The 25,392-nt window shown below is 45.8% G+C and overlaps 1 protein-coding gene across 1 annotated transcript in view; it reads right to left on the minus strand.

The window, feature by feature from the left end:
• Nucleotides 1-25,392, minus strand: part of LOC138296506 (CD109 antigen-like) — an 827,002-nt gene that overhangs the window by 226,357 nt on the left and 575,253 nt on the right. The window contains exon 21 of the mRNA XM_069235677.1: nt 18,046-18,261. Within this exon, the coding sequence (XP_069091778.1) occupies nt 18,046-18,261 (216 nt within the window). The remainder of the gene's footprint in view (nt 1-18,045; nt 18,262-25,392) is intronic.

Below are 25,392 nucleotides of genomic sequence, written 5' to 3' on the forward strand. Positions count from 1 at the left end.
TTGATCCTTTTTTGGGGTGTACAGACCCTTTCTATATTTTTTCATTATTGTAGAGATCTGGGAGGGCACCCACTTTTTCTCCCCTTTGCTGTGTTTTTTTTTTCAGAGCTTTATTTAGCTGCTGTTTTAAGACCCATATTTTGCATGGGCTGCTTCTTACCAGATTGGACTGATGTGATTCCTTGCAGCCTGTGCTTCATGTGAGTGGAGCATCCATTTATTTTAGGGAAAATGCCAGATGCTCCCAAAGATTTAAGTGGGGGGGTGTTTCCTCCTCGTTCAAGGTCATCACCAGGAATTTATCCACACATGTACCATACTCCTCTTGGTTTTCCATGTTCCACTTCACCCTGTTAATTGGTTCCAACTCAACTTGTTTTCCCACGAGGATTACATTTAGTCAGCACAATCGCGAAATTGAGACTTCACAGCTAAGGATGGCATAATCATTTGCCAATGTCAGGAATACTTTGAATTTGTCTTTCAGGTGGAAGTGGGTCATGGACACCCAGATAGCTCTAGGGTAACCATTCTAAAAACTGATGAGTGGGGATAGGACGCTGGAATATCAGGTGCTACTCTGCCATTTAAGATGCAAAGGCCCTGTTGATTTATTTGCACTGCCAGCTCTCTGTCTTGTTTGTCGCTCCTTTGATATTGCAATGTTACTGGTTGAATACCCAATAGCTCATTGTTAAGATCAACAAGGCTGCTATTCAAGTCATCTTGCATTAAATTGCAGGTGAAATCACCCATGATTAACCACATCTCATCTGGGTGGGAGGTCCTAAGCTCCCCGATGATTGAGAGTAATAGCATCAGGGTTGCATCTCTTCTTGGCCTGGTGGGGTGTAGATATATACTGCCTGCAATGAGGGTTTTGCTTAGACACATAAGCCTATTACAGGTGAGGGTTATTTCCACAATTATGTAATTACCATTCCCTGCTTTTAGTACCTTGGTTGTTGCCGCCAGGTCATTTTTTACATGAATTGACACTCCCCAGAGGTGTGTCCCCCTGCTTGGGATGCAATTGCGGGAGATTCGTATACAGAGAAGTCTGGCCAGGTAGAGGCATTTATAACCCATGTTTCTTTAGGAGCAATATCACATTTCCTCAGTTCATCAATCGCTTTGTCCTTGGTTGTGCAGTCAATAACAGTCTTATGTTCCATGAGCTTATTTTCAGGCCATTTACTCTTTGGGATTCTTTTGAGGCTCGATGTTTAACATTGGAATGTAATGCATTTGATAGCCATGCCCACTCCATTGGGGTCTGCCTATGTGATGTAGATGCCTATCCTTTCCCTGAGCTCCCTGTGGTGATCATCGTCCCATCTTGGGGAAGGCTACCCCTTCGATATCTGAGGAGCGAATTTGTGCCAGGCCAGTTACGTTTGCACATAGTTTCAGAAAGTTTCCCCTATTGATAGTGTCCCATGATCCCCTCAAGACGTATTCTGAAGAGAAGATAATTGCTTGTTCTCTTCCAGTTTTAGTTTTTTTCTCTGTATCTGGGATGTGAGGGTTCCTGGTCAAGATCTCATTGCGCTCTCCTGCCCACCTTATCACTCTGTTTAAGGGCTGAGCCCCTCCATGGTGGGTGTACCTTCTCCCTAATTCTTATTCCCAACTGTTTCGTCATTCACGTTTGCTAATAGATTTTGGTGCGTTAGTTGGGGAGTAGCTGGCTCATTCATGCTTCCTGAGAGTCCCTGGCCTTCGCTGATTGGTGTAGACTGTGTTATTTGGGACCATGCTTAGGTCTTTGCAGGGGAAGCTAAGCTCATTCCCCTCGGTCGCTTTGTCTGATTTAATTCCCGCAGTTGACATTCAGACACTTGCTTCTGTGGATTTGTTATGGCTCCATCTTTACCCAACATTTCAGGTCCAGTTGATGTTTTTAAAGGCTCTCGGTGTTGCTTTTGTAGTTGCTCAGGAGCCAGGCACCCCTACGTCCGTGTCATCCACCTGCTGTAAGGGTTTACTTTCCACCTTGCATTTTGCTACCTAGGTGGGTCCTACTCCTAACCACTGAAAAATAGATGATATTCTATTGTTCTTATTTTTAATTAATTTCCTCAGTCTTCTCTTGTTTTTTTGGACATGGGGTAACCTATCCTCTGATGACATTGATTCATTGTTTGCGTCATTGTTTTTTATTTTAGAGGGCACCCTGCACAGGGCTGATCTAATTAATGGTGCTGCCGGGCATCAGCTGGACATTTTCTCCACTTGGGTGACCCCCCGGAGATGTGGCGGCATTTCTCCGGCCCACTTCTCCAATTCATTGTGATATGCCTTCTTCTGTCTGCATTTGCCCACAAGCAGGTCTGTGACTCTTGCTAGTTGAGTTTCTGCTAATTCAATTTCTGCTGGTTCATTTCCAGGCCCCGGGGGTTTGATGGCAGTCCAGGTTATTGATTTAATCTGGGGAGATACATGCCCTTTTGAGGTCATCAATTACTGAGGCCATCACTGATGAAAGAGATGATAGTTTTTTCTATTATTGGCCCACAGGCGCATGATTCTTAATTCCATTCGAGCTGAATCTTGTGCTCTGTTAATTAAAGTGTTTAGTGCGTCTAATTTACCATCAATCTTTACGACAGATGTGACAATCATTTGTAAGATGGAAATCTGTACTTCCAGCTTGTATGCATGTATATGGGCCACCTGGGTCATTACTTTAGGCATCATTTTGATGTTAGCAATTACCAATGATTGCAGAATTGTATCTTGCTCCTGGCTGCCCTCACCGGCTGCTTGCTGAGTATCCAGGGGATAATTAAAATATGTGCTTGAGAATTCTGAGCACCAGCTGGATAAGGAACACCTTTCTGTTGCTGTTGGTGGTGTCCCTGTTGCTATAAGGCCAGTTTGAATTCAATAATGGAGACTTTCTCTAGGCATGTCTTCCCTTAGTAAGCCATCTTCTCTAATAGCACTGGTATTGGTTCTATCTCCTATGATCATTGGCTCCTTTAGTTGATGTGGATACATATGTTGGGATGCCCAATGGGGTAGCTTTCCCCTGTCTTGTCCAGTGGCATTGGTGTTGCTGCTAATTCATGTGTCCCCTGGCTCATTTTGCGGATACAAGGATGTCAGCTGGGGTGATTGACGGCTTAAGAAATCCCCTTGGGTGCCCCTGGATAGGATGTATATCACTGACCCCATCAGGCCTCCTCGTTTCATTATCCATGATGGACTTATCTTTGGACACAAAAAATTCAGTTCTCAGTGGTATCGCTCTGCCTGTTACCTGGTTAATTGAAGCCCCTCTGATATAATCTCTAAAGAGGCTTGAGCTTTTCTTCTAGGGACCTTCTTTGGGGATGGGGAACTTTGCACGCTCCCCTTGATCAGGGAGGATTCCAAATTTGATGGTGTGGAGGTGGCTGTTCAGTCATTATCTGCCTTGAGATGTTGTGGCAAATTTAACAAGCCGGACATTTTGGGGGTTTTAGGGATTACCCATTCAGTTTTGGAGTCGTTATTTAGTCCTGCAACCCCTGGACCTACTTCAGGCTCCTGTGTTGGGCTTGATGATTCTGATTTTGAGTCCAATTTAGAGTCTTGCACAAAGTGCCCTCTACTATCGGCATTTGACATTCCCATTCTCCGTGGAGGCTGAGCCTTTGCCCTTGTTGCTTTATTAATCTGTAAAACACCCCCCTTGTGTATATCCGGGGCGTGGGTCATGCTGTCTTTGTTGGATCCTGGGAGGCTTCTACTTTCTTGTCTGTTAGAGTGCAAGAATTTCTCCTTGTAGCGCTTTGCGATTTTATGTTTTTTTTTAATTAGCCTGGGGAAGGGCCAATGTTGTGCTTCGTGTCCGCATTTCTTGGTATAAGCAAATGTTTGGGTCTAAATACTATTGGTGATGTCCCCTCGAATGTCCCAGCAGCATCTGAGCTGGCATCCCGCTAGCTTCAAGCTTTACAGGCTATTTAGGTTTGGCCACCCTTTATTGAGTTCGAATGAGCTTGATTGTGTGGCTCCACCACACCCCCTTCCACTTTTTTTCAGAGCGGGAGGGAGGTAGGATGCAGAATATAGCGCTGCACACTTATTTGCCTTCTGCCTCTGGCTGGTCAGCCTACACTTGGAGCTTACAGAATATTTATATTTTCAGATTCTCGTGAATCTGCTGGAGCAACCATGCAAGCCACAGTCCACGGCGAGGCAGGCAGGTGGAGGCAATGGGCAGCAGAACAGCAGGCAGCAGCAGAGGGAATCAAGTGAACCAAGGGGTGGGGAAAGAGAAAACGGTCTAACGGTAAAGTCTCTGCGGTTTTAGAGTGTTTTTGTGCTTGGTGCTGGGGGCTTGTAACGTTTTTACTTATTTACTATTTTACCAGCAGACTTTTTGGTGCTTATTGGCACTTCAAGGCACTTCCAGGGTTTTAGGGACCATAAGTAAGCTGTGTAGTGGACCATAAGTGGATCTCGCTGGACCAACCACAATATGCACCCAGACCTAACTGGGCTGCTTCTGTGGCGACCAGGACGCAAACTCAGCGGCAACCCGCTGCGGCTGCCGTGCTCACAGATGCAGTTGTCGACGATGAACCGTTGTAGGAAGTTGGCTCTGTATATACTATTTCAAAGTAAGAAATAGTGTGCACAGAGTCCAAGGGTTCCCCTTAAAGGTAAGATAGTGGAAAAAAGAGATAATTCTAATGCTCTATTTTGCGGTAGTGTGGTCAAACAGTAGGCTTATCAGAGGGTAGTGTTAAGCATTTGTTGTACACACACAGGCAATAAATGAGGAATACACACTCAAAGACTTACTCCAGGCCAATATGTTTTTAAATAGAAAAATCTATTTTCTTAGTTTATTTTAAGAACCACAGGTTCAAGATTTACAAGTAATACTTCAAATGAAAGGTATTTCACTTAGGTACTCTAGGAACTTTGAATAATCACAACAGCATGTACTGTCTTTGTAAAAATGGCAATAAGCTATTTCAAAAGTGGACACTGTAAAAATCAACAATTCCTGGGGGAGGTAAGTAAAAGTTAAGTTTGCAGGTCAGTAAAACACTTACAAGTCTCAAAGTTGGGTCCAAGGTAGCCCACCGTTGAGGGTTCAAGGTAACCCCAAAGTTACCACACCAGCAGCTCAGGGCTGGTCAGGTGCAGAGGTCAAAGAGGTACCCAAAACACATAGGCTTCAATGGAGAACAGGGGTGCCACCGGTTCCAGTCTGCCAGCAGGAAAGTACCTGCATCCTCGGGGGGCAGACCAGGGGGATTTTGTAGGGCACCGGGGGGAACACAAGCAGGCACAGAAAGTACACCCTCAGCGGCACAGGGGCGGCCGGTGCAGAGTGCAAACAGGCGTCTGGTTTTAGATAGGAAGTAATGGGGAGACCCAGGGATCACATCAACGATGCAGGCAGGCACGGGGGGGCTCCTTGGGGTAGCCACCACATGAGCTAGGCAGAGGGTCGCCTGGGGGTCGCTCCTGCACTGGAGTTTGGTTCCATCAGGTCCTGGGGGCTGCGGGTGCAGTGTTGGTTCCAGGCATCGGGTTCCTTGTTACAGGCAGTCGCGGGGAGCCTCTGGATTTCCTCTGCAGGCGTCGCTGTGGGGGCTCAGGGGGGTCGTCTCTGGCTACTCACTGGCTTGCAGTCGCCGGGGAGTCCTCCCTGAAGTGTTGGTTTTCCGCAGGTCGAGCCGGGGGAGTCGGGTGCAGAGTGGAAAGTCTCATGCTACCGGCGGAAAACGCAGAGTCTTTAAAGTTGTTTCTTTGTTGCAAGAAAGTTGCAGATTGTTGAACAGGGCCGCTGTTCATGGGAGTTTCTTGGTCCTTGGTTGCAGGGCACTCCTCTGAGGCTTCAGAGGTCGCTGGTCCCTGTTGGATATGTCGCTGTTGCAGTTTTCTTCGAAGTTGGGAGACAGGCCGGTAGGGCTGGGGCCAAAGCAGTTGTTGTCTCCGTCTTCACTGCAGGGCTTCAGGTCAGCAGTCCTTCTTCTTGTTAAGATTGCAGGAATCTAATTTCCTGGGATCTGGGGTGCCCCTAAATACTGAATTTAGGGGTGTGTTTAGGTCTGGGAAGGCAGTAGCCAATGGCTACTGTCCTTGAGGGTGGCTACACCCTCTTTGTGCTTCCTCTCTGTGGGGAGGGGGGCATATCCCTAATCCTATTGGGGGAATCCTCCAAAACCAAGATGGAGGATTTCTAAAGGCAGGGTTCACCTCAGCTCTGGACACCTTAGGGGCTGTCCTGACTGGTGGGTGACTCCTCCTCGTTTTTCTCATTATCTCCCCTGGACTTGCCACCAAAAGTGGGGGCTGTGTCCAGGGGCGGGCATCTCCACTAGCTGGAGTGCCCTAGGACATTGTAACACGAAGCTTGAGCCTTTGAGGATCACTGCTAGGTGTTACAGTTCCTGCAGGGGGGAGGTGTTCAGCATCTCCACCCAGTGCAGGCTTTGTTTCTGGCCTCAGAGAGCACAAAGGCTCTCACCCCAGGGTGTCAGAAACTCGTCCCTCAGCAGCACGCTGGCACAGACCAGTCAGTCCTGCACTGAAGGATTGGGTAAAATACAGGGGGCATCTCTAAGATGCCCTCTGTGTGAATTTTTTGGTTTATTATTCTGAGAGGTTTGATACCAAACTTCCCAGTATTCAGTGTAGCCATTAAGGAGCTGTGGAGTTTGTTTCTGACAAACTCCCAGACCATGTACTTAATATGGCCACACTGTACTTACAATGTCTAAGAATAGACTTAGACACTGTAGGGGCATATTGCTCATGCAGCTATGCCCTCACCTGTGGTATAGTGCACCCTACCTTAGGGCTGTAAGGCCTGCTAGAGGGGTGACTTACCTATGCCACAGGTGGTATTTTGTGGGCATGGCATTCTGAGGGGGATGCCATGTCAACTTTGCCTTTTTCTCCCCAGCAACACACACAATCTACCATGGCAGTGTGCATGTGTTAGGTGGGGGGTCCCTTAGGGTGGCACAACATATGCTGCAGCCCTTAGGAACCTTCCCTGGTCACAGGGCCCTTGGTACCACTGGTACCTGTTACAAGGGACTTATTTGTGTGCCAGGGGTGTGCCAATTGTGGGAACAATGGTACATTTTAGGTAAAAGAACACTGGTGCTGGGGCCTGATTAGCAGGGTCCCAGCACACTTCTCAGTCAAGTCAGCATCAGTATCAGGCAAAATGTGGGGGGTAACTGTAACAGGGAGCCATTTCCTCACAAACGTGTTACTGGCCACGCTATTGAATTGGTGGAACTGGGAGGCAAGAAGGCCGCTGTTGGCCACTGTAGGCCACGGTGTGGGCTGTAGTGAGCTGCCGCGGTGTACCACTGCAAGTGTGCGGTACCTGCGCACCAGGCTGGTTCTGAAGATCTTGGGAGTGGGGGATTTAGGATTTGGGGGCTCCGTGGGTGGCTGAGTGGCTGCCCCCCTTAGTTGTTCCGACCCCCACTTGCAATTTGCAACATGTGGCGGGGGCAGTCCTTGCTCCTCGCTCTGCTGCTTCAATCTTCACGGGTAAGGTTTGTGCATTCCTAGGGGCTTTTCAGAGGCTAAAGTACACAATACTAATGCTTTCTTTTGTGATAGTGTGGTCGAGCAGTTAGGCTTGTCAGAGGGTAGTGCTAAGCATTTGTTGTACACACAGTCAAGAAGTGAGGCACACACTCAATGATTAACTCCAGGCCAATGTTTATGTATCAAAAATATATTTTGCTACTGTATTTCTAGAACCAAAAGGATCTTTGTTGCAGGTAAGTACAGCTTCAAGAATGTATCACTTTCAAGTATCAAATGCACTTTCTTTGTAATTCACAGGAAAACAGTTTTCAATATCAAAAGTAGACAGTGCAATTTTCATAGAAAGCAATGCAGTCTTAAGGGAGGAAAAGTATCAATATAGTTTGAAGGGAAGTACTCGGCTTACAATTCCAGTCTTCAGGGGTTAGGGTGTCCACAGGGCAAAATTTAGGAATACACTAAGGGTGCACCACCAGCAACACGAGGGCGGCCGGGTGCAAAGGTCAAAGTTGGTGTTGGGCACCCAATGGAATCCTATGGAGACTGATGGAACTTAGAAAGAAACAGCTTGCAGGTAAGTACCTGCAACTTCAGGGCACAGACCTGGGGGGTTAAGATCAGCCCCAGGTGGGGCCACAGGTCAGCTCTGAACACAGCCTCAACAGCACAGGGGCAGCTGGGTGCAGGGTGAAAACACAGCATCGGGTGCCCAATGCTTTTCAATTGAGGAACCCTGAGCCTGCCGTCTTGGTCCAGGGAGTCAGCTGAAGAAAACCAGCCGATGGACAGATAAGTAGAGAGCCCACTAGACATTGCTGGATGCTGCTGGACCGCTGGTTGGGTTCCCCAAGGCCAGGGAGCTGAGGGTGCAGGGGTACCTTTAGGCATTGGGAAATCTTCACCAAGCCAGTTGCGGTCAGGGAGGACCTCTGGATTTAGTCTGCAGGCGTTGTTGTGTTTGTCACGAGGGGTCACCCCGGGGTACACTTGAGGTTGTAAACACCTGGGACCTTCTCTGGATTGGTGGGCCACCTGGACTCGGGCTGTGGGTGTCGGGTGCAGAGTGAGAAGGCCTCGCAGATCCAGGGGGTTCTGGAGGCCTTCCAAAGGTTTCTTTGTGGACAGGGCCACTGTCCTCAGGAGATTTTGGTCCTTGGGTAGGCAGGCAGTCCTCTAGGGGTTTGTAAAGGCTGTTGGTCTGGCAGAATGACTGGACTTTTTGTAGCAGGAGTCTTGAAGCTGGAGACAGGCTGGTAGGGCTGAGGCCAAGTCAGTTGTCATCTGAAGTCTTCTCTGCTGGAGCAGCTCTTCAGTCCTTCTTCTTCTTTCAGGTTGTCAGGAATCTGAAAAGCAAGGTTCAGGGGTGCCCCTAAATACTAGATTTAAGGGTGTTACAAGGGGTCAGAGGGCAGCAGCCAATGGCTACTGACCCTTAGGGTGGCTACACCCTACAGGGGCCCACTCCTTTGGGGAGGGGGACACATTCCCAACCCAATTGACTATCTTTCTCCAAAACAAGATGGAGGATTCTGCCAGGAGGGGTTCACCTCAGCTCTGCGCACCCTAGGGGTGATCCCAGCTGGGGTGGACACTCGACCTGGTGTTTACTAATTTTCCCACCGAACCTGCCATCAAAAGTGGGGCTTAGTCCAAAGCGGCAGGCATCTCCACTAGCTGAAGTGCCCTGAGGCAGCAGGAACAAAAGGCAGGAGACTTTGAGGCTCACCACCAAGTGTTGCTGTACCTGCAGGGGGAGGAGTGAAGCACCTCCACCCAGAGCAGGCTTTGTCCCCGACCTCTGAGAGTACAAAGGCCCTCACTCCATGGGGTCAGAAAATGCTCTGGTGGTGGCAGGCTTGCACAGACCAGTTAGCCACACACTAGAGAGTTAAGTTAATTTCAGGGGGCATCTCTAAGATGCCCTCTGTGTGCTTTTTACAATAAATCCAATACTGGCATTGTTGGGGTTTATTAGGCTGAAAAGTTTGATACCAAACTTACCAGCATTTAGTGAAGCCATCATGTAGCTGTGGACTTCGTAATGACAAACTCCCAGTCCATGTACTCAATAGGGCTACACTGCACTTACAAGCTCTAAGAATGGACTTAGACACTGCAGGGACATATTGTTCATGCAGCTATGCCCTCACCTCTGGTATAGCGCATCCTGCCTTAGGGCTGAGAGGCCTGCTAGAGGGGTGACTTACCTATACCACAATCAGTGGGGTGTGGGCATGGCACCCAGAGAGGGATGGCATGTTGATTTTACCTTTTTCTCCCCACCAACATGCACAATCTTCAATGGCAGTGTGCATGTGTTTGGTGGGGGGTCCCTTAGGGTCGCACAATATATGATGCAGCCTTTAAAGACCCTTCCTGGCCACAAGGCCTGTGGTACCACTGGTACCTTTTACAAGGGACTGAGCTGTGTGCCAAGGGTGTGCCAGTTGTGGAAGCAATGGTACAGTTTAGGGAAAGAACACAGGTGCATGGGCCTGGTTAGCAGGGTCCCAGCACACACTCAGTCAAGTTAGCATCAAATATCAGGTAAAATATGGAGGGTAACCACGCCAAAAGGGGCACTTTCCTACATCTGGTACTTTAACAGTATGCAAATTATCTGCGACTGCACAGGATAATTTACTCTTGTATGCAAATTTGCCTGGTGCAGCACATTACAGTTTGACGTTCCATCAGTCAAAATGTTAGCTCAATTGTATGCCGATGACTACAGAGACGTGCAATTGCTTGACAGTAAAACAATACATTCCCCATCCATGTAAACATGGTGAATACAATTATATTATAAGATAAATTTGCATACCTTTATCCATCCTTGCACATGCTTTCACAGTCAAATGTTTGGGTAGCCTACCATTCCATGTTTGCCCACATTCACTTACCATGACTTATCTTTCTCCCCTCCACACAGTATTCTCACTCAGCTTCTCCTGGTTCCATTGTGTGAGCACTCCACAGTACAACAATTTAGGTACACACACAAATAGGAAACTGTCATGTAGACTTTCTGCCTTGAACTCGTGCTTCAGTTACATTATTCACTCAGAGGGTGTTCTGTTGTACTCTCCAGACGTGCTGTGTAATATTGTCCTGGGCTGCTGTGTGTTGAAAAATGTATAATTGCCTCAAATCATACGTATTGACGTCAACCCTGCACTCTATTGTAGCCCTAGACCACAAGCTGTGGCAGTCTGCCATTAACTATTGGATTATACTTTACCAAAGTGTCCAATCTGTGATGTCTTCCATGGGCAACAAACAGTATTGATCCAATAATGATATGCAGTTCCAACATCAGTCCACATCTTTCCTCCTGGGACACCACAGCCACCATCTTGTGCAAGTTCATATCTTGAAACACCAGTGCAATTCTCCATGCATAGTATTTCTCTAGGAAGCACTCAAGGGACTTCTGCTTCTGGCCGCAGCTAAAAGAACCTGAAGTCCTGAGGGGTTTTCCGGGTGAGTCCGATCCAGCTAAACTCGACTGTAGCACAATGTCCTCCAGATCACCTATCCTGACCTACACGTTCAGCTGCAAGCACATGAGCACCTTGAGCAAGGCAAAGAGTACCATTTCTTTTAATTTCACTGGTAATATTAGCTTTCCTAATGCACAGATTACTGTTCTGTATCAAATGTCAACATACCACAGGAATTCGACCAACAAGATGGCTGTGTTGGAACAATATAATGTGAGCAAGAGAGCTTAAGTCACACTTTAATTTTCCATATATATGTACAGTATTCTTTCCTACCACCTCAGAAATACTTGGTGGCGTACATCTGTGCTCAATGTCCCACTAACAACATGAGACTACTGTAATCACAACTGCATGATTTCATTATGCCCACTATGACCCCCAAACCTACAAGCACGTACACAATGTTATTACTGACATCAGTGCAACAAGTCCTTTTACACTTATTGAGTCTCAACAGATGCATGAATTCCAACATTCGGTGGCATGATAACACACCATCTAATTTATGTATTTGTGCAGTGACTGTGAATCCTAATGCAGTATAGAGCTGCATCCCATTGCAATCCTGTGGAACCAAAGATCACAGCTTCTCACTACGTCCCTCGTTAAGGGCAATCACTGAAGTATGTGTCAATTATTATAACTTTTAAATCCAATAACCCAGGCAGCGGAATTTAACGGTGTGATATTTAGCTCATTTTACAAGTTTTTCCCTTCAAAATGAGGCATAAAGTGGATCTTGGTGTATTGCGCACGGGAATCTGCCTGTAGTGGTGTTTACGAGGCATTTGTATCCAGTAAAATTCGGCAAGTTGAATCGGCCGAAAATTACCTTAGGAAAATTGCATGAGATGTGGTAATTACCACACAACTAGTAATTTCGAGCTCTGTGCAAACTAAAGTTTGCAGAGGCATTGAAAATTAATGGGTCATGTGTAATGAAGCCTCTAATCTCTGAGTTGTAGGCATTAAATAAACACAAGAACAGGACAGAGAATTCTGGTGCACAACAGAAAAGCGAAAGTGCCTTGGAGAGTGTTAACTACTCTTAGAGTTTGTCCAGGCGCTAAATAGGTTATGCTATGCAATATGTTATTTGAAAAGAGCAATCACTATCACAGAAAGCTTCCTGGCCGTGAAATTAGAGTAAAAATCTATTGGCTGAAGTGAATACTGACATAATTGATTAACACGCATTGGCAAAGTCAATAGGTACCGGCAATGCAAGAGCTTCTGGCGTTTTTAATGTTTCCATGTTGTATATAGCAGCACATCTCCTGTTCAGCATGGCTGAATGTCACAGAGAAAAGCGCTATGACCTGGCCAGCGCTAGCCATGTCATAGTGCTTTTTGTGTGACAGGAGGGGTGGGACAAGGAATGCAACGTTTTGGCAAGAAAAGCTGAGGCAGCTAAAAGCTTAAAACTCCCTTTTAGGAACATTCATAATAACAATAATATTAATACATACAGAAGCACGTGATTGACGGTAGCCTTTGTTATTTCTGGGGTACACACAGAGTAAACTTCCAGGTAAGTGTTCATATTTGAACCTTCCTTGGTGCTGGATCAATTATATATAACACCTTTGGAAAATGAAGTGGCCCATTAGGTCTCCAATATATGTATTTGCTGTATACTTACACTTTACTGGAACTCTTTGCAACAGACTGCAATGTATTTTCTCAGTCATTGAGACCCTGGGCTGGCCAATGGCACCTGTAATTCCATTTGTTTCAGAAACTACAAACTAAAGCTCCTTCCATGGCTTTAAGAAGCTGCACCTGACAGCTCACTGAAGGTCTCCCTCGTAGCATGTGTTTCTATTGATATTAGACTTATGCTTTCAGCGATTACAGATTCTATAAAAACACCGTACTCCCCAACAGGCTGAATGCATGCCACATTAGCTGCCAGAAGGCTACAATTACTGCATGAATCCAAGAGTGGAACCTCTACTGGTTGCAAGTTGCTCTTGCAAGTCGGAAAGGTACAGTTGCTTTGATTGACTTAAGGAAGAAGCTGCTAACAAGAGGAGCTGACCTACATATACCATGAAAAAGTGACCAGACGAGACAGCCGGCTGAGTAGTAAAATCCATATGGGGACATCTCGACAGACTGAGACTGCCCAGGGGCCATGTGTTTGCCACAGCAGTTGCCCAAGAAAAAGCCACAGGAATATTGTGTGGCTCAATTACTTTCAGACATCAACCAGCTTCAACAATGCCCCTCCTGCTAGCCATGGAGTGTCTATATTTACCTCCCTCCTTCTCCTGTGAGATCAAAGGATGTCTGTTCTTTTCCCCTAGCCTTAGACTCATCTCACCATGTGGAAGAGGTTGCCCTGATTTCACAACTAGTGAAATTATCTTCTCAATTGTTTTTGGTTCTCGTCAAGATCATTATCAACTGACCAGTAGCCCCTCTTCCCTTTGATGCCTGTTGTAATTACATCCGACCCATAAGTGCCATGCATCTGGAAGGGTATGAGCCATAGCTGATGACGTTTCATTTATAGGAGTGGGGTTGCTTTTCTGGCAGAGAAGGTCCTAGGCCTTCTGTTTTACTTTAGTGTTGTATTCACTCTATTGTGTGTAACTGTATTATGAGTCTCTAAGACCTTCCACTTTCTGGAGTAAGCCTAGAATGCTACACAAACTATAAAGCCCAACCTAGTTGAATCGAAGAACCCTACTGTTGACCTAAGGAGGAAAGAATCATTTTGCTTTATAGAACTCTCACCCACCAGGGGTACGCCTCGGTGGCATGCTTTTTCATAGAGTTCCTACATGTTCTTTTGTGGAACTGGGCGTGATACAACCCGTGAGATGCACAGGATCATTTTGTTGGAAAAGGAATAGGGTATTGAGTGGGAGTAGTGTTACTCTTTAGAAATTCCTGCCTGGGAGCCCTAATGATTTAATCTGGGTGCCAGCCGGTATGACTAAAAATGGGAAAAGTTAGGACATCCTGGGGCTCTAGTTACCCCTACTTCTGCTTATGGTCAGCCTGATTCTGCCACCTATGTTTCTAAATGCTTGTGGCTTTTGTCAGGACCGATTGTACTACCACAGTCCAAATTTATTCCAAAATGCTAAATTTATCTTACATATGTCAAGCAGACCTAAACCACCTACTTGATGTCCGTAAATAGGTATCTGAAAAGAGAGGGAAGAAACTGAATTGTTCAAGGATTATGCATAGATTTTGAGAGACCGTACTTTCAACTCATTGCTTGTGCCATTATCATGTAGCCATAGCATTATCTAAATGCAGCCATAGCATCATCTAAAACCGTGAGACTTTGTAAAAAAAAAAAAATGAGGTTCATCCTTTCAGGAATAAACAAATGCAAACATGGGCACATCTAGCACCCATAATGAATGAAACCAAGCATCACGCACTCTAGACATCACACTCAAACACATGTAGTGGGTACATATATATAAAGGCATTTAACGGTGCTCCATAGGTACACAGAGGAGAGGTGTGCCTGTATTCACACACTGAATTGCAAAAGTTAAAAGAATCCAATGTGTGACCACAGGCATGTTTCTATTTGCAAGTACCCACTACGCGTGATTTTATCCAGTATGAGTCCTAGATGTGCCCACATTTGCATTTGTTTATTCCTACAGGGACAAACCTGAATTTTTTGACATAGCCACAGTGTCTGTTCTGAGGAGCTGCAAGGCTGCAATGCGAGGTCCTGCATGGTCATTAAGGAGGCTGTCAATGAGAGGAGTTTATGCTGTGAAGTCCTGCGTTGAGCAGAAGCTGTCGAGCTGGTGAAGAGGAGTCGTTTGTCATCTTTGAGGATGCTGTCAATGAGGGGTTTGTGCTGGAGAATCCTTGCAGCAGAGGCCAGATGTCAGTTCTGCTCCGGGTGGCACCGCGAAGCAGAGGAGATGTGTTGGTTCTGCTGGATCCACAGATATGCTAGCAGAGCACCTTCAGGCCTACTTACAAGAGTACAGATCTGCGTGGAACTATTTGGCAGGGCAGAACTCACAGTTGTTCAGGTGCTGGTTACAGGGGTTTAGCCCTTGGAGTCACTCTGGTGGTCCTGTGCACAGGATGCAGGTCCAGTCCTTCACATCCAGGTAAGAGGGCAGCAGGTCAGCACAGCACAGCAGGGCAGCGGTTCTTCAGGGCAGCAGTCCAGCAGAGTGGCAGGCCTTTCAGCAGCACAGCAGTCATTTCAGCAGCACAGCAGTCCTTCTTCCTGGTAGAGTGTTCCACAGGTCCAGAAGTGTACTAAAGAGTTGGGCCCATATTTATACTTTTTGATGCACAACTGCGCCAACGCAGTTGTGCGTCAAAAAATGTAACGCCGGCTAACGCCATTCCAAAGCGCCATGCGGGCGCCTTATTTATTGAATGACGTTAGCCGGCGCTGGGGACTGGTGTGCGTAGGGGAAAATGGAGCTTGGGCGTCAAAAAATGGGGCAAGTCAGGCTGAGGCAAAATTTTGGCTTCAACCCGATTTGCGCCATTTTTTTTTACGCCCAACCTCCATTGAAATGACTCCTGTCTTAGCAAATACAGGAGTCATGCCCCCTTGCCCAATGGCCATGCCCAGGGGACTTAGGTCCCCTGGGCATGGTCATTGGGCATAGTGGCATGTAGGGGGGCACAAATCAGGCCCCCCTATGCCACAAAACAAAATCGAAAAAAATACTTACCGGAACTTACCTCAACTTCCCTCGGATGGGTCCCTCCATCCTTGGGTGTCCTCCTGGGGTGGGCAGGGTGGCAGGGGGTGTCCCTGGGGGCATGGGAGGGCACCTCTGGGCTCCTTCTGAGCCCACAGGTCCCTTAACGTCTGCCCTGACCCAGGCGTTAAAAAACTGCGCCCATCAGGCTGGGCGCCGTTTTTTTAAGGCCTGCCCCCTCCTGTGTGTCAAAATGATGTCACAGTATAAATATGGGGCACAGGCCTTAAAGTCATTTTTTGGAAGGGAACGCCTACCTTGCATATAATTAACGCAAGGCAGGTTCCCCCTTCCAAAAAATGGCGCACATGGTGGAACTTTGACGGCCGCTGCGTCGGACGTCAAAGTATAAATATGGGGCAGTGTTTGCGCCGAATGTGCGTCAAAAATTTTGCCGCACATTCGGCGCAAACAGAGTATAAATATGCCCCTTGGTGTCTAAGGGCCCATGATTATACATGGTGTTTTCCTTGAAGTGGGAGAAACTTCTTGAGGATTCTCTTTGAAGTGCTCAGGTTTCCTGCCTAACTGCCCTGGCTCCAGACTAACTTCAAGGGGTATGCAATTCTTTGTGTGAAGGCAGGACGCAGCCTATTAAGCTGTAAGTGGGGTTGTGCCCACCTCTGCCCGTCTTCCTTCCTGTCAGTGATGGCCCATCCAGGCACATCTAAGCCCTCTTAAATGGGGCTGTATGGGAGGAATACACAAAGACCAACTGCCAACAACACCTAGTCATGTCCAGGAACATGCTGCAGACAGTAAGGCCCTCATTATAAATCTGGCGGTCCATGGACCACCATTCTCATGGCGGCGGGCGGTCCGCCACAGTAGTGGCGGTCTGCCCACCCTATTATGACTGTTGTGAAAACGCCATGGTGGAAACACCTCTAGGCTCCCGGCACCAGGCAGTCTGGCGGTGGCAGCATTTCAGATCCGACAGGGCAGCGCTGCCCTGCGGATTATGAGTCCCATTCCCCAGCCTTTTGACACCACCAGGGAAAGGCTGGTGGGATGGGTGACTTGGGGCCTCACTGGGGGTCCCTGCACTATCCACGCACTTGGCATGGGCAGTGCAGGGCTCCCCATACACAGCCCCTTTGTGCATTTCACTGCCTGAATTATGGGCAGTGAAATGCGCAATTGGTGCTGCTGCACCCGCTGCACTGCCACATTTGGCGCCGGCTCCATTTGGAGCCGGCGTCAATGTAAAGGCCCAGCAGGAACATCATTATAGGGACGACGGGGGCTTCGCTTCGCTTGCAGTCTTCCTTCGACCATCAGCAGGGTCCCGCCGTCATCATGATGAGGGCCTAAATGGCTAAGTCAGGAAAATACCAACTTAATAAAAATGGCATTTTTAAATTGTAATTCAAAATCCAACTTTATCATCAAAGAGGATTTTTCAATAAAATTCCAAAGACACCAAACAAGAACTGTTTACCTGTTCCCATTTGGAAGTTATCCTTGTTAAATTTAATAAGGTAACTCCAATGTTATCTTATAGGAGAGTTAGGCCTTGCAGTAGAGAAAAACTAATTTATGAGTCAGTACATGTAAAACTTAAAACTACATATCCTACTTGTTAAATACATTGCAACCAGACCTGTGGGCTGTTTAGGGCATACCATAGTTGAGACATATTGAAGGTTTAGCCCTGGCAAAGGGTTGAGTTTCTCATGAAATGGCATTTGAAAACTGCACAAACAGGGTGGAATGGCAGGTTTGAGACATTTCGGAATGGCTATTTAAGTCAGCGGAACAACATGTGCTGGAGGCCCACTAGTAGCATTTAATTTACAGACCCTCTGTACATAAAGTACCTCTTTACTAGGGACTTATGACTAAATTATATGCCAATTGGAGATAAGCCAATGTTACAATTTGTAAGGAGTGAGCACACACACTTTAGCACTGTTAAGAAGTGGTAAAGTACACGGAGTCAAGGCCAACAAAAATGACATCAGAAAAATATGGAGGAGTAAGGAAAAAGATTTTGGGGTAAGACCACCCTAAGGCTGGGAGGTCTAAAAGTTTCTCAGTATTGTTGCTAACACAAATGAAACCCTACATAGTACCAACCCATAAAAATGTTTTTTGGTTTCCAGAACCCAAATCGATAACTCAGAATTCATATCTGAAGTGATAAAAAAAAAAAAGAAATTTAAAAATATTATAAAGACAGTAGCAGTTAACATTGCTAGTCTGAAATGCAAAGAGAATTAAAGACAAATAATATTTTTATCACTCATATTCCCTGCAAATGTAGGAGCCAGGAAAAAGGCAATTTCAAATCCACTCACCTTGACTATGACTTTCTTGGTAATGTCAGCAAATGCCTCAGATGAGTTTGCAAGCACAGTGAAACTAATCTCACCCAATTGTTTTGGTCTGATTGGAAACAGGACAGTTCTTCCAGAGTCACTTGGTACGGATGCTCTCCTTTGGTTTGCGACAGTACTGGCATTTGATGCACCTATTAGTTCAAATGAATCCTCAAGTTCCAAAGTAGCTGTTACCTGTGTACATAAAATAAAAGTTGGTTTCAGCAAATCTTAAGTTCCAAAATAAAATAACATCTAAAATGTGTATCCTGACAGATTTCGTATCAAACTGATCCAGGTTGATCAAAGAGATTAAGGAATAGAAGACCATTATTATGATTGTGTCTGCGCCTGGGCGAATACTGTATTAGAACTTGTGTCTGATTTAGAGTTTGGTGGAGGGGTTACTCTGTCACAAACCTGATGGATATCCCGTCCGCCTTAAATTCCATAGGCTATAATGGAATTGTAATACTAATGGAATTGTAATAGGATGGACGGGATATCCATCACATGTGTGACGATGTTAACCCCTCCACCAAACTCTAAATCAGGCCCTCTGACCTGTGTTCGAAATCTATTGAATGAATAAATTGCATTTATTGTGAGTTTTTTCCATAATATTGGGTAAAATGTGAAGATTTTGATGTTACTGCACCGGAATACACATATCGCAATACTTTCCAGGACTTTTTCTTCTGTTAAATTATAGCAGGTTTCACCTACCAAGATTGATCAGGGTGTGGACTGGATTGCACCATGTGACTATCAGATGACAAACTACAGACAACTCAGTGGTTTGCACGGAGGTCAGACCTTTATAGCAGATATTACACCAACTGACAAAATGAGGTTGAAAAGTGGAGACATTATTTTCAGCAGTTTTTCATATGTGATTCCGGAATGTTCCTGATTGGTGCTAGCAATTTCAACTGGCTGAAATGTGAGGATTAATACAAGCACAAACAGTGAGCAAACACAATTTCCTCTCAACCCTGACTTGGCACTCTGCTAAAAAGGCACGAATAATTATTGCCTTCTTTGACATTGTTGCATGAAAGGGTGCTCCAAAATTGAGAAATAGAAAGATTGTAGAATTGGGAACCATCTTACGACTTTTGACATTGTGGCAATATTGTAAAACCAGACTTTTACACATCGCCTATTTAGATTCTCAGGCAGAGGGACATTTTCAGACAAATTAAATCACCATTTCTCCCGATTGAACATTTTTCCCCAAAAAAACATTACTGAAACTCTTCCATCGTCGTAATTTATTTTTGCACACAAGTCACTTCCCATACAAGTGCTATATCTACATCTGCAGCCTAAGGACTACATTATGAGCTCACCAGAGAATGGAGGGGGCTACGGTGGCTAGAATTGCTGATTCTTCAAGTATTCCCCCCAACAAATCAGGGCATCGCTACCTAAATTCCCTGAATGTAGAATAACCTGGGTGACGTATGTACCAGATGAAAGGTCTAACTCATTGACTGTTTTTGGGTACCTTACCTCTCACATTTACCTTCTGATAATGAGCAGGAGGTAAATCAAGACAGACTGCGAGGTATTCTGTGAAATACTCTGTGAGCTTCGGTGGGCTCGGGCAGTGCCTGCGCTGGCGTGGCACTCTGGTGGTTTTACTGGTACATTTCCACGCCCTTTAACGCTGGGCCTCTTGTTCCAACATCAAATATTCCTGGGTATCGCAACAGAGGACACCATCAAATAGCCTGTAATGTTTTTCCTCCAAGGGTGCCATTCCAAACAACTCACAATGAGGGCTCAAGTTAGTACTGGCCTCCAGGTGATGACGCAGAAAAAGAAGGACTAACAAATATTCATATATCATGTAATCAAAATCGTATAAGGTAGTGTGATTTTAACAAAGAAAAATATTGTACGTGGGAAATTGTGCCCACGGGGTAGTTCGCCATTATTATAAATGAGCTTAATTAATCATGAAGAATTGAAAATGTAGTAATCCGTCATAATTGCAAATGTATTCTATGACTTTCTTGTCAAAACTGTTATATGCTTAGCTTAAATTTAGCAGAGGCTTTGGCCTAGTTGCCTGATCTCAAATTTAACTGCGTGGTTTTCACTTGTATTAACAAAGACATTATTTTACTTTAAGGTTGTATTTTTCCAGTTAGAGATGACTAATACACTTATCTCAAGGTTTCGTGCTAGGCTAGTTTCATCCCTTTTGAAGCAAGGTCAGTTTCTGCAGGTGCGGACAATAAAAGTAGCGATACAGAAATAATTGGCAAACTTTGTTGCAACTTGTGTTCCAAAGCTCCAAGGACGCCTTATGCATAAATGAGTACTAGGAGAAAGACACTATTCATTGGTCAAAAGGAAGCCACCCTATGAACCCTCCAATGGAAGACCCTGAAGAATTTGGAATGTTTCTTACTTAAACCCACCGGACAAAGAGAAGTCAGCCATTTTCTTTGATGCCATTTTGAAGCCTGATTCAAGAAGCCATTTTGAACGAACCTCTGATGCCTTTTCTCTGTCGCAGAGAAAGAGACTTTAAGAATTCTCACCCTAGAGACTTTGGGCCGTATTTATACTCTGGTTACGCCGAATTTGCGTCGTTTTTTTCGACGCAAACTCGACGCTAAACTAACGCCAACTAACGCCATATTTATACTATGGCGTTAGACGCTTCGGGCGCCAAAGTGCCCGGAGTGTGCGTCATTTTTTAGCGTGAACCCCTTCCTTGCGTTAATGATATGCAAGGGAGGCGTTCCCGTCTTAAAAAATGACTCCCAGGCCTTTACGTGGTATTTATACTCCCGGGCAAAAATGACGCCCGGGAGTGGGCGTGGCCAAAAACGGCGCATTTGCGCCGCTTTTTAACGCCTGGGTCAGGCATGGCGTTAAGGGACAAGTGGGCTCAAAATGAGCCCAGAGTGCCCTCCCCTGCCCCCAGGGACCCCCCCTGCCACCCTTGCCCACCCCAGGAGGACACCCAAGGACGGAGGGACCCATCCCATGGACATTAAGGTAAGTTCAGGTAAGTATTTTTTATTTTGATTTGTGCCCCCCTACATGCCACTATGCCCAATGACCATGCCCAGGGGACAGAAGTCCCCTGGGCATGGCCATTGGGCAAGGGGGCATGACTCCTATCTTTACAATGATAGGAGTCATGTTGATGGGGGATGGGCGTCGTTAAAAAATGGCCAAGTCGGGTTAAGACGATTTTTTCGACGCAACCTGACTTGCCCCATTTTAAGACGCCCATACGCCATTTTCCCCCTACGCCGGCGCTGTCTGGTGTACGTGGTTTTTTTCCACGCACACCAGGCAGCGCCGGTCTGGTAGCGCCGGCTAACGCCATTCAATAAATACGGCGCCCGCATGGCGCTTCAGAATGGCGTTAGACGGCGCTAAATTTTTTGACGCTAAACTGCGTTAGCGCAGTTTTGCGTCAAAAAGTATAAATATGGCCCTTTAACTTTAATTTTGCCCTGTCTTGCCCATGCAGTAACCTTTGCCCCATTCTCCTTGCTGCTGCAAAGAAACTTGCCCTCAACTTTGCCCCTCTGAATTCTGCCCCATGCTGATCGAACCGATACCTGAAGGACGAAGACTTTTCTTGAATGCTGATTGTATTTGGTAAATATGAAAGGATAATTGTATTATGTATTGTGTTTTCCTTCCTAGGTACCAACTGCTTATTTTGATAGGGCCCAAGCTAGGAGTTTTCTAAATTTGTGTTGACTAAATTCGTTTTGCATGAAGCCCCACATGCCAATGCTAATTAGAGGTTAGTTGAGGTATTCACTTAATGCACCATGCTAAATTGAAATCTTGTTATGCTGACCGATGTATGCAATTAGTCAAATTCAGTTGCTTATATTAGTGATTTGTATTGCTATGACCGAGTGCATTATAATCCAGATTTTGCGTAGATTGCGTTTCTTCCGCCGGTATGGACAGATAGTAATGTTTGTATATGTATACCATTTGATTTTGAGACTCACTTATATTATGCTAGCTTTGTTAAAATAGAAAAATAAATTCATTAACTTCTAATAAACTGGTGTGGTTATTCATGACTGAAAGGTAATGGTGCGTCAAAATACCAATTGTTATTGATTCTTTATGTGTTGTTTGATCTATTAATTGAGTATTGGGTATTGATTATAATGATTATTGATTTAAAAGATCTGACTATATTTGGATGAGGAGAACCCAACTCGGTTAAAAGGTTCACCGACCTCCAGCGTGTCCAAGTACAAGTAATTTATAAAGACTGGACGCGCTATCACAGGCTATCTTCTTAGCAAACAAAAATTGAAGAGCAGGTAAGGGGCTGTGTGGCGAAAGAACTAGAGTTTCCTCTTGCAGCACGGTTGGTACATTGAAAGGGTGGCCAGTGGGTGCATGAGAAGCAATTTCATATCTTGTAGGTTTTTTGCTTGCATTTGTAGATTTCTTGGTTTGCAATTAGGAGATTTTAGTGATTAGTTATTGTTGCAGCATTACTTGAGATGTGTCGTGAAATTACAGGGAGAGGGAAGAGGGCTTATAAGAAAAAAGTGGTGGTGGGAACGGAAGCATCAGGATAGAGAAATGAGAAGGTTAAAAAGTGAGGCTGGATTAGACTGTGAAGTTTAAAGAGGAGACACAGACAAGAACAAGGTTAGGTGATAGAAAAGTATTAAAGATGGAGGAAGATTATATCATTGGAGTGCCAGAGACATTGTTGCAAATCTTGGATGAGGGCATGCAAGTAGGTCTCTAGCAACTCAGTGGCGAAAGATTTGCCAATGAGGGAGAACAAGACACTGGGTAAAGTAAAAGGACAAACATAATTATGCTGAGGTGATCATGGAAAACGTTAAAAAAACTAGCAACAGGGCTTACGGCAAACAGGTGTGCACAGTTTCAACAAGTAGAATCAACACAAGAAGGGATAGATAATCAGAGAGAGGAGAGCGAGGACAGGGTAGTAAGAAGAGAAGACAGGGAGGAAGATAGGGCCATATGTACGAAACCTTTTTCCCATAGACACAGAATGGGTAAAAACCTTTGCTACATCTGGCCCACAGTCTCAGGTAAGGTAAAAGTGGGAAACTGATTGTCAATGAAAGCAGAAAAGTGAAAAGATGGGCTGTCAAGAACAGGACTGATTTGAGAATGATGCAAGATGGGATTTCAATTTGTAGACCTCCATGCTTTGGATCGGGAGAAGGCAAGGGTAACATTGCAGAGCATGTATCACAAAAGATAATGGTCAAAATGCTACACATATTTCAACTGTTGCTATGATCGTGGAAGAACTGCATGTACCTGTGTAGAGACAAATCTATAAATGCCAAGAAGATACTTCCAAGGAAACAAGCACTCCAATGGATGTTGCATTTATGATGAGACACAACGCAAAAAGAACCCCTCAATTATTTGTTACAAATGGAGTGCTGTTGGATGAGTGTCAAAACCCCGTTCAGAGGGCCACAGGGCATGCACGGTCTACTGGGACCAACTGTGGGGGTTGAGGCCTTTTACTCCTGATGTCCCCAGGCCCAGCCTATTATGGATCCTGAGTACCTGGGTGAAGTATCCCTTTTGTACCTGACTCTCAGTGGTAGCTGTGGATGACCAGTCAAAGACTCCATCAGAGAGGAGACTACCTATAGGTAAGTAAATATGACTCAACTGAAAGCGCACACAGTACGAAAATAAATTAAGGTCTAGTACAATACTTACTTTTACAAGGAAGAGAAGTATTTGATTTCTAACTCACACATGCAAAGGATTATTGATATTCATGTACAATAAAACACTCTTCTTGAGGTCAGGGCTCTAATAGTTGTGAGGCAAATCCCTGCCCCACCTCTACCTTGTAATGTGTTTGAGGTTATTTCTTAATCACTGGTGGCCACATCAAGGGACTGAACACTAGTAGGACGTACCCAAAAGTTTATCTTTGACTCTTTGGTTACTAATCAAAAGTATCTATGGTGCAGCAACACTGTTAATGGCGAGTCCTCTGGAGCCCCTTAGGCACAGTTGAGGTCTTACCCACTCCAGTGGTAAGAAAGTGTTCAGTGGTGCCACAAGTGCCCTCGCTGTCAGCGCTCCTGAGTCCAGATGCTGTATGGGGGAGATTGTCTGTGCACACTTCCCCAGCAGCAGCAGCCAGTGACAGGCTCACACTCCTCTGAAAGCACTGTCGGCTCGTCCAGCAATCACAGGTCCTCCTGCTCGGTTGACATAAGGTAAGTCATTCTTCCCCAAACAGAGGGGTCTGTTCACCGGCTCCCAACTGCAGCATCAGGGAAGCCAATGTGGGACATTTTCAGCAGTGTCCTGGCGAGACCTTGGGGAATCAGTCAGGCACACTTAGAGGGCTGAACCCACCGGTTAGGCAGTAATGCTCTCATCCAGGCCAGAAATAGAACACTTTACCACAGTGGTGCTGGCACCTAGCATACCTGGTTGCCATTTTACTCACAACTGGGCACAGACTGTTCTGGTGAAATCACCCTCGCTATTGTGGCCCCTCTTGGCACACAAGTCTTATGCTCCAAACCCAAATAAGTTCAACGGTGGCCATGTCTGGCATACAGGGTCACTGCAGAGTAGACCCAGCGCTTCCCACATGGTACTTTCACAAAGTTTAGACCACAGCAGCCCTCTTCTGGCACACAGCGGTTGCCGGGCCATTCCTGCACACGAGCAATGACCCAATCAGCGCACAGCCATTCTCCTCACACCTTGCTCAAAAACCCCTGCACATAGTGCTCCCCACTGTACCTCGCTACCTCCAGGTGCTCTGCTCTTCCTCACAGGGCACACTGGTCTTGGCTAGCAGACGGGCGCTGGTTCTCCAGTCTCCACAGCAGGTGATCTTGGTTTTCCCTGGGTGATGCTATCTCACCCAGCAGGGTGGTCTAGCAGGCCTTGGCCCCAGTCCTGGTCACAAACACAAGTCTGTGGGGCATTTTACTCCTGATGTCCTGGGGCCTGACATACCATGGATTCTGAGTAACTGGGACAAGTACCTCTTCTGCACTTGACAATCAGTGGTTGATGTGGTTGAGCAGTTGAAGATTCCCATGTATGGGGGGGAAGGGATAGAGGAAGGTGTGAATGCAGATAAGTAAGAACAGGCTCAGAACTCAAAATTAGTGCAGCAGCAATAAATCATTGTCCAACGAAATACTCACTTTTATGAAAAAAGAGAAGTATTTTAGTACTCCCACTTACCACACAAAGGAAGAATATGACATTCGCAAAGAACTACATAGTCCCCTGAGGTCACTGCTCTAGTGTCTCTCCGCATTTCCTGTCCAGCTCCCG

The sequence above is a fragment of the Pleurodeles waltl genome, chromosome 5 (genome assembly GCF_031143425.1).
Source record: "Pleurodeles waltl isolate 20211129_DDA chromosome 5, aPleWal1.hap1.20221129, whole genome shotgun sequence".
Taxonomy (NCBI): Eukaryota; Metazoa; Chordata; class Amphibia; order Caudata; family Salamandridae; genus Pleurodeles; species Pleurodeles waltl.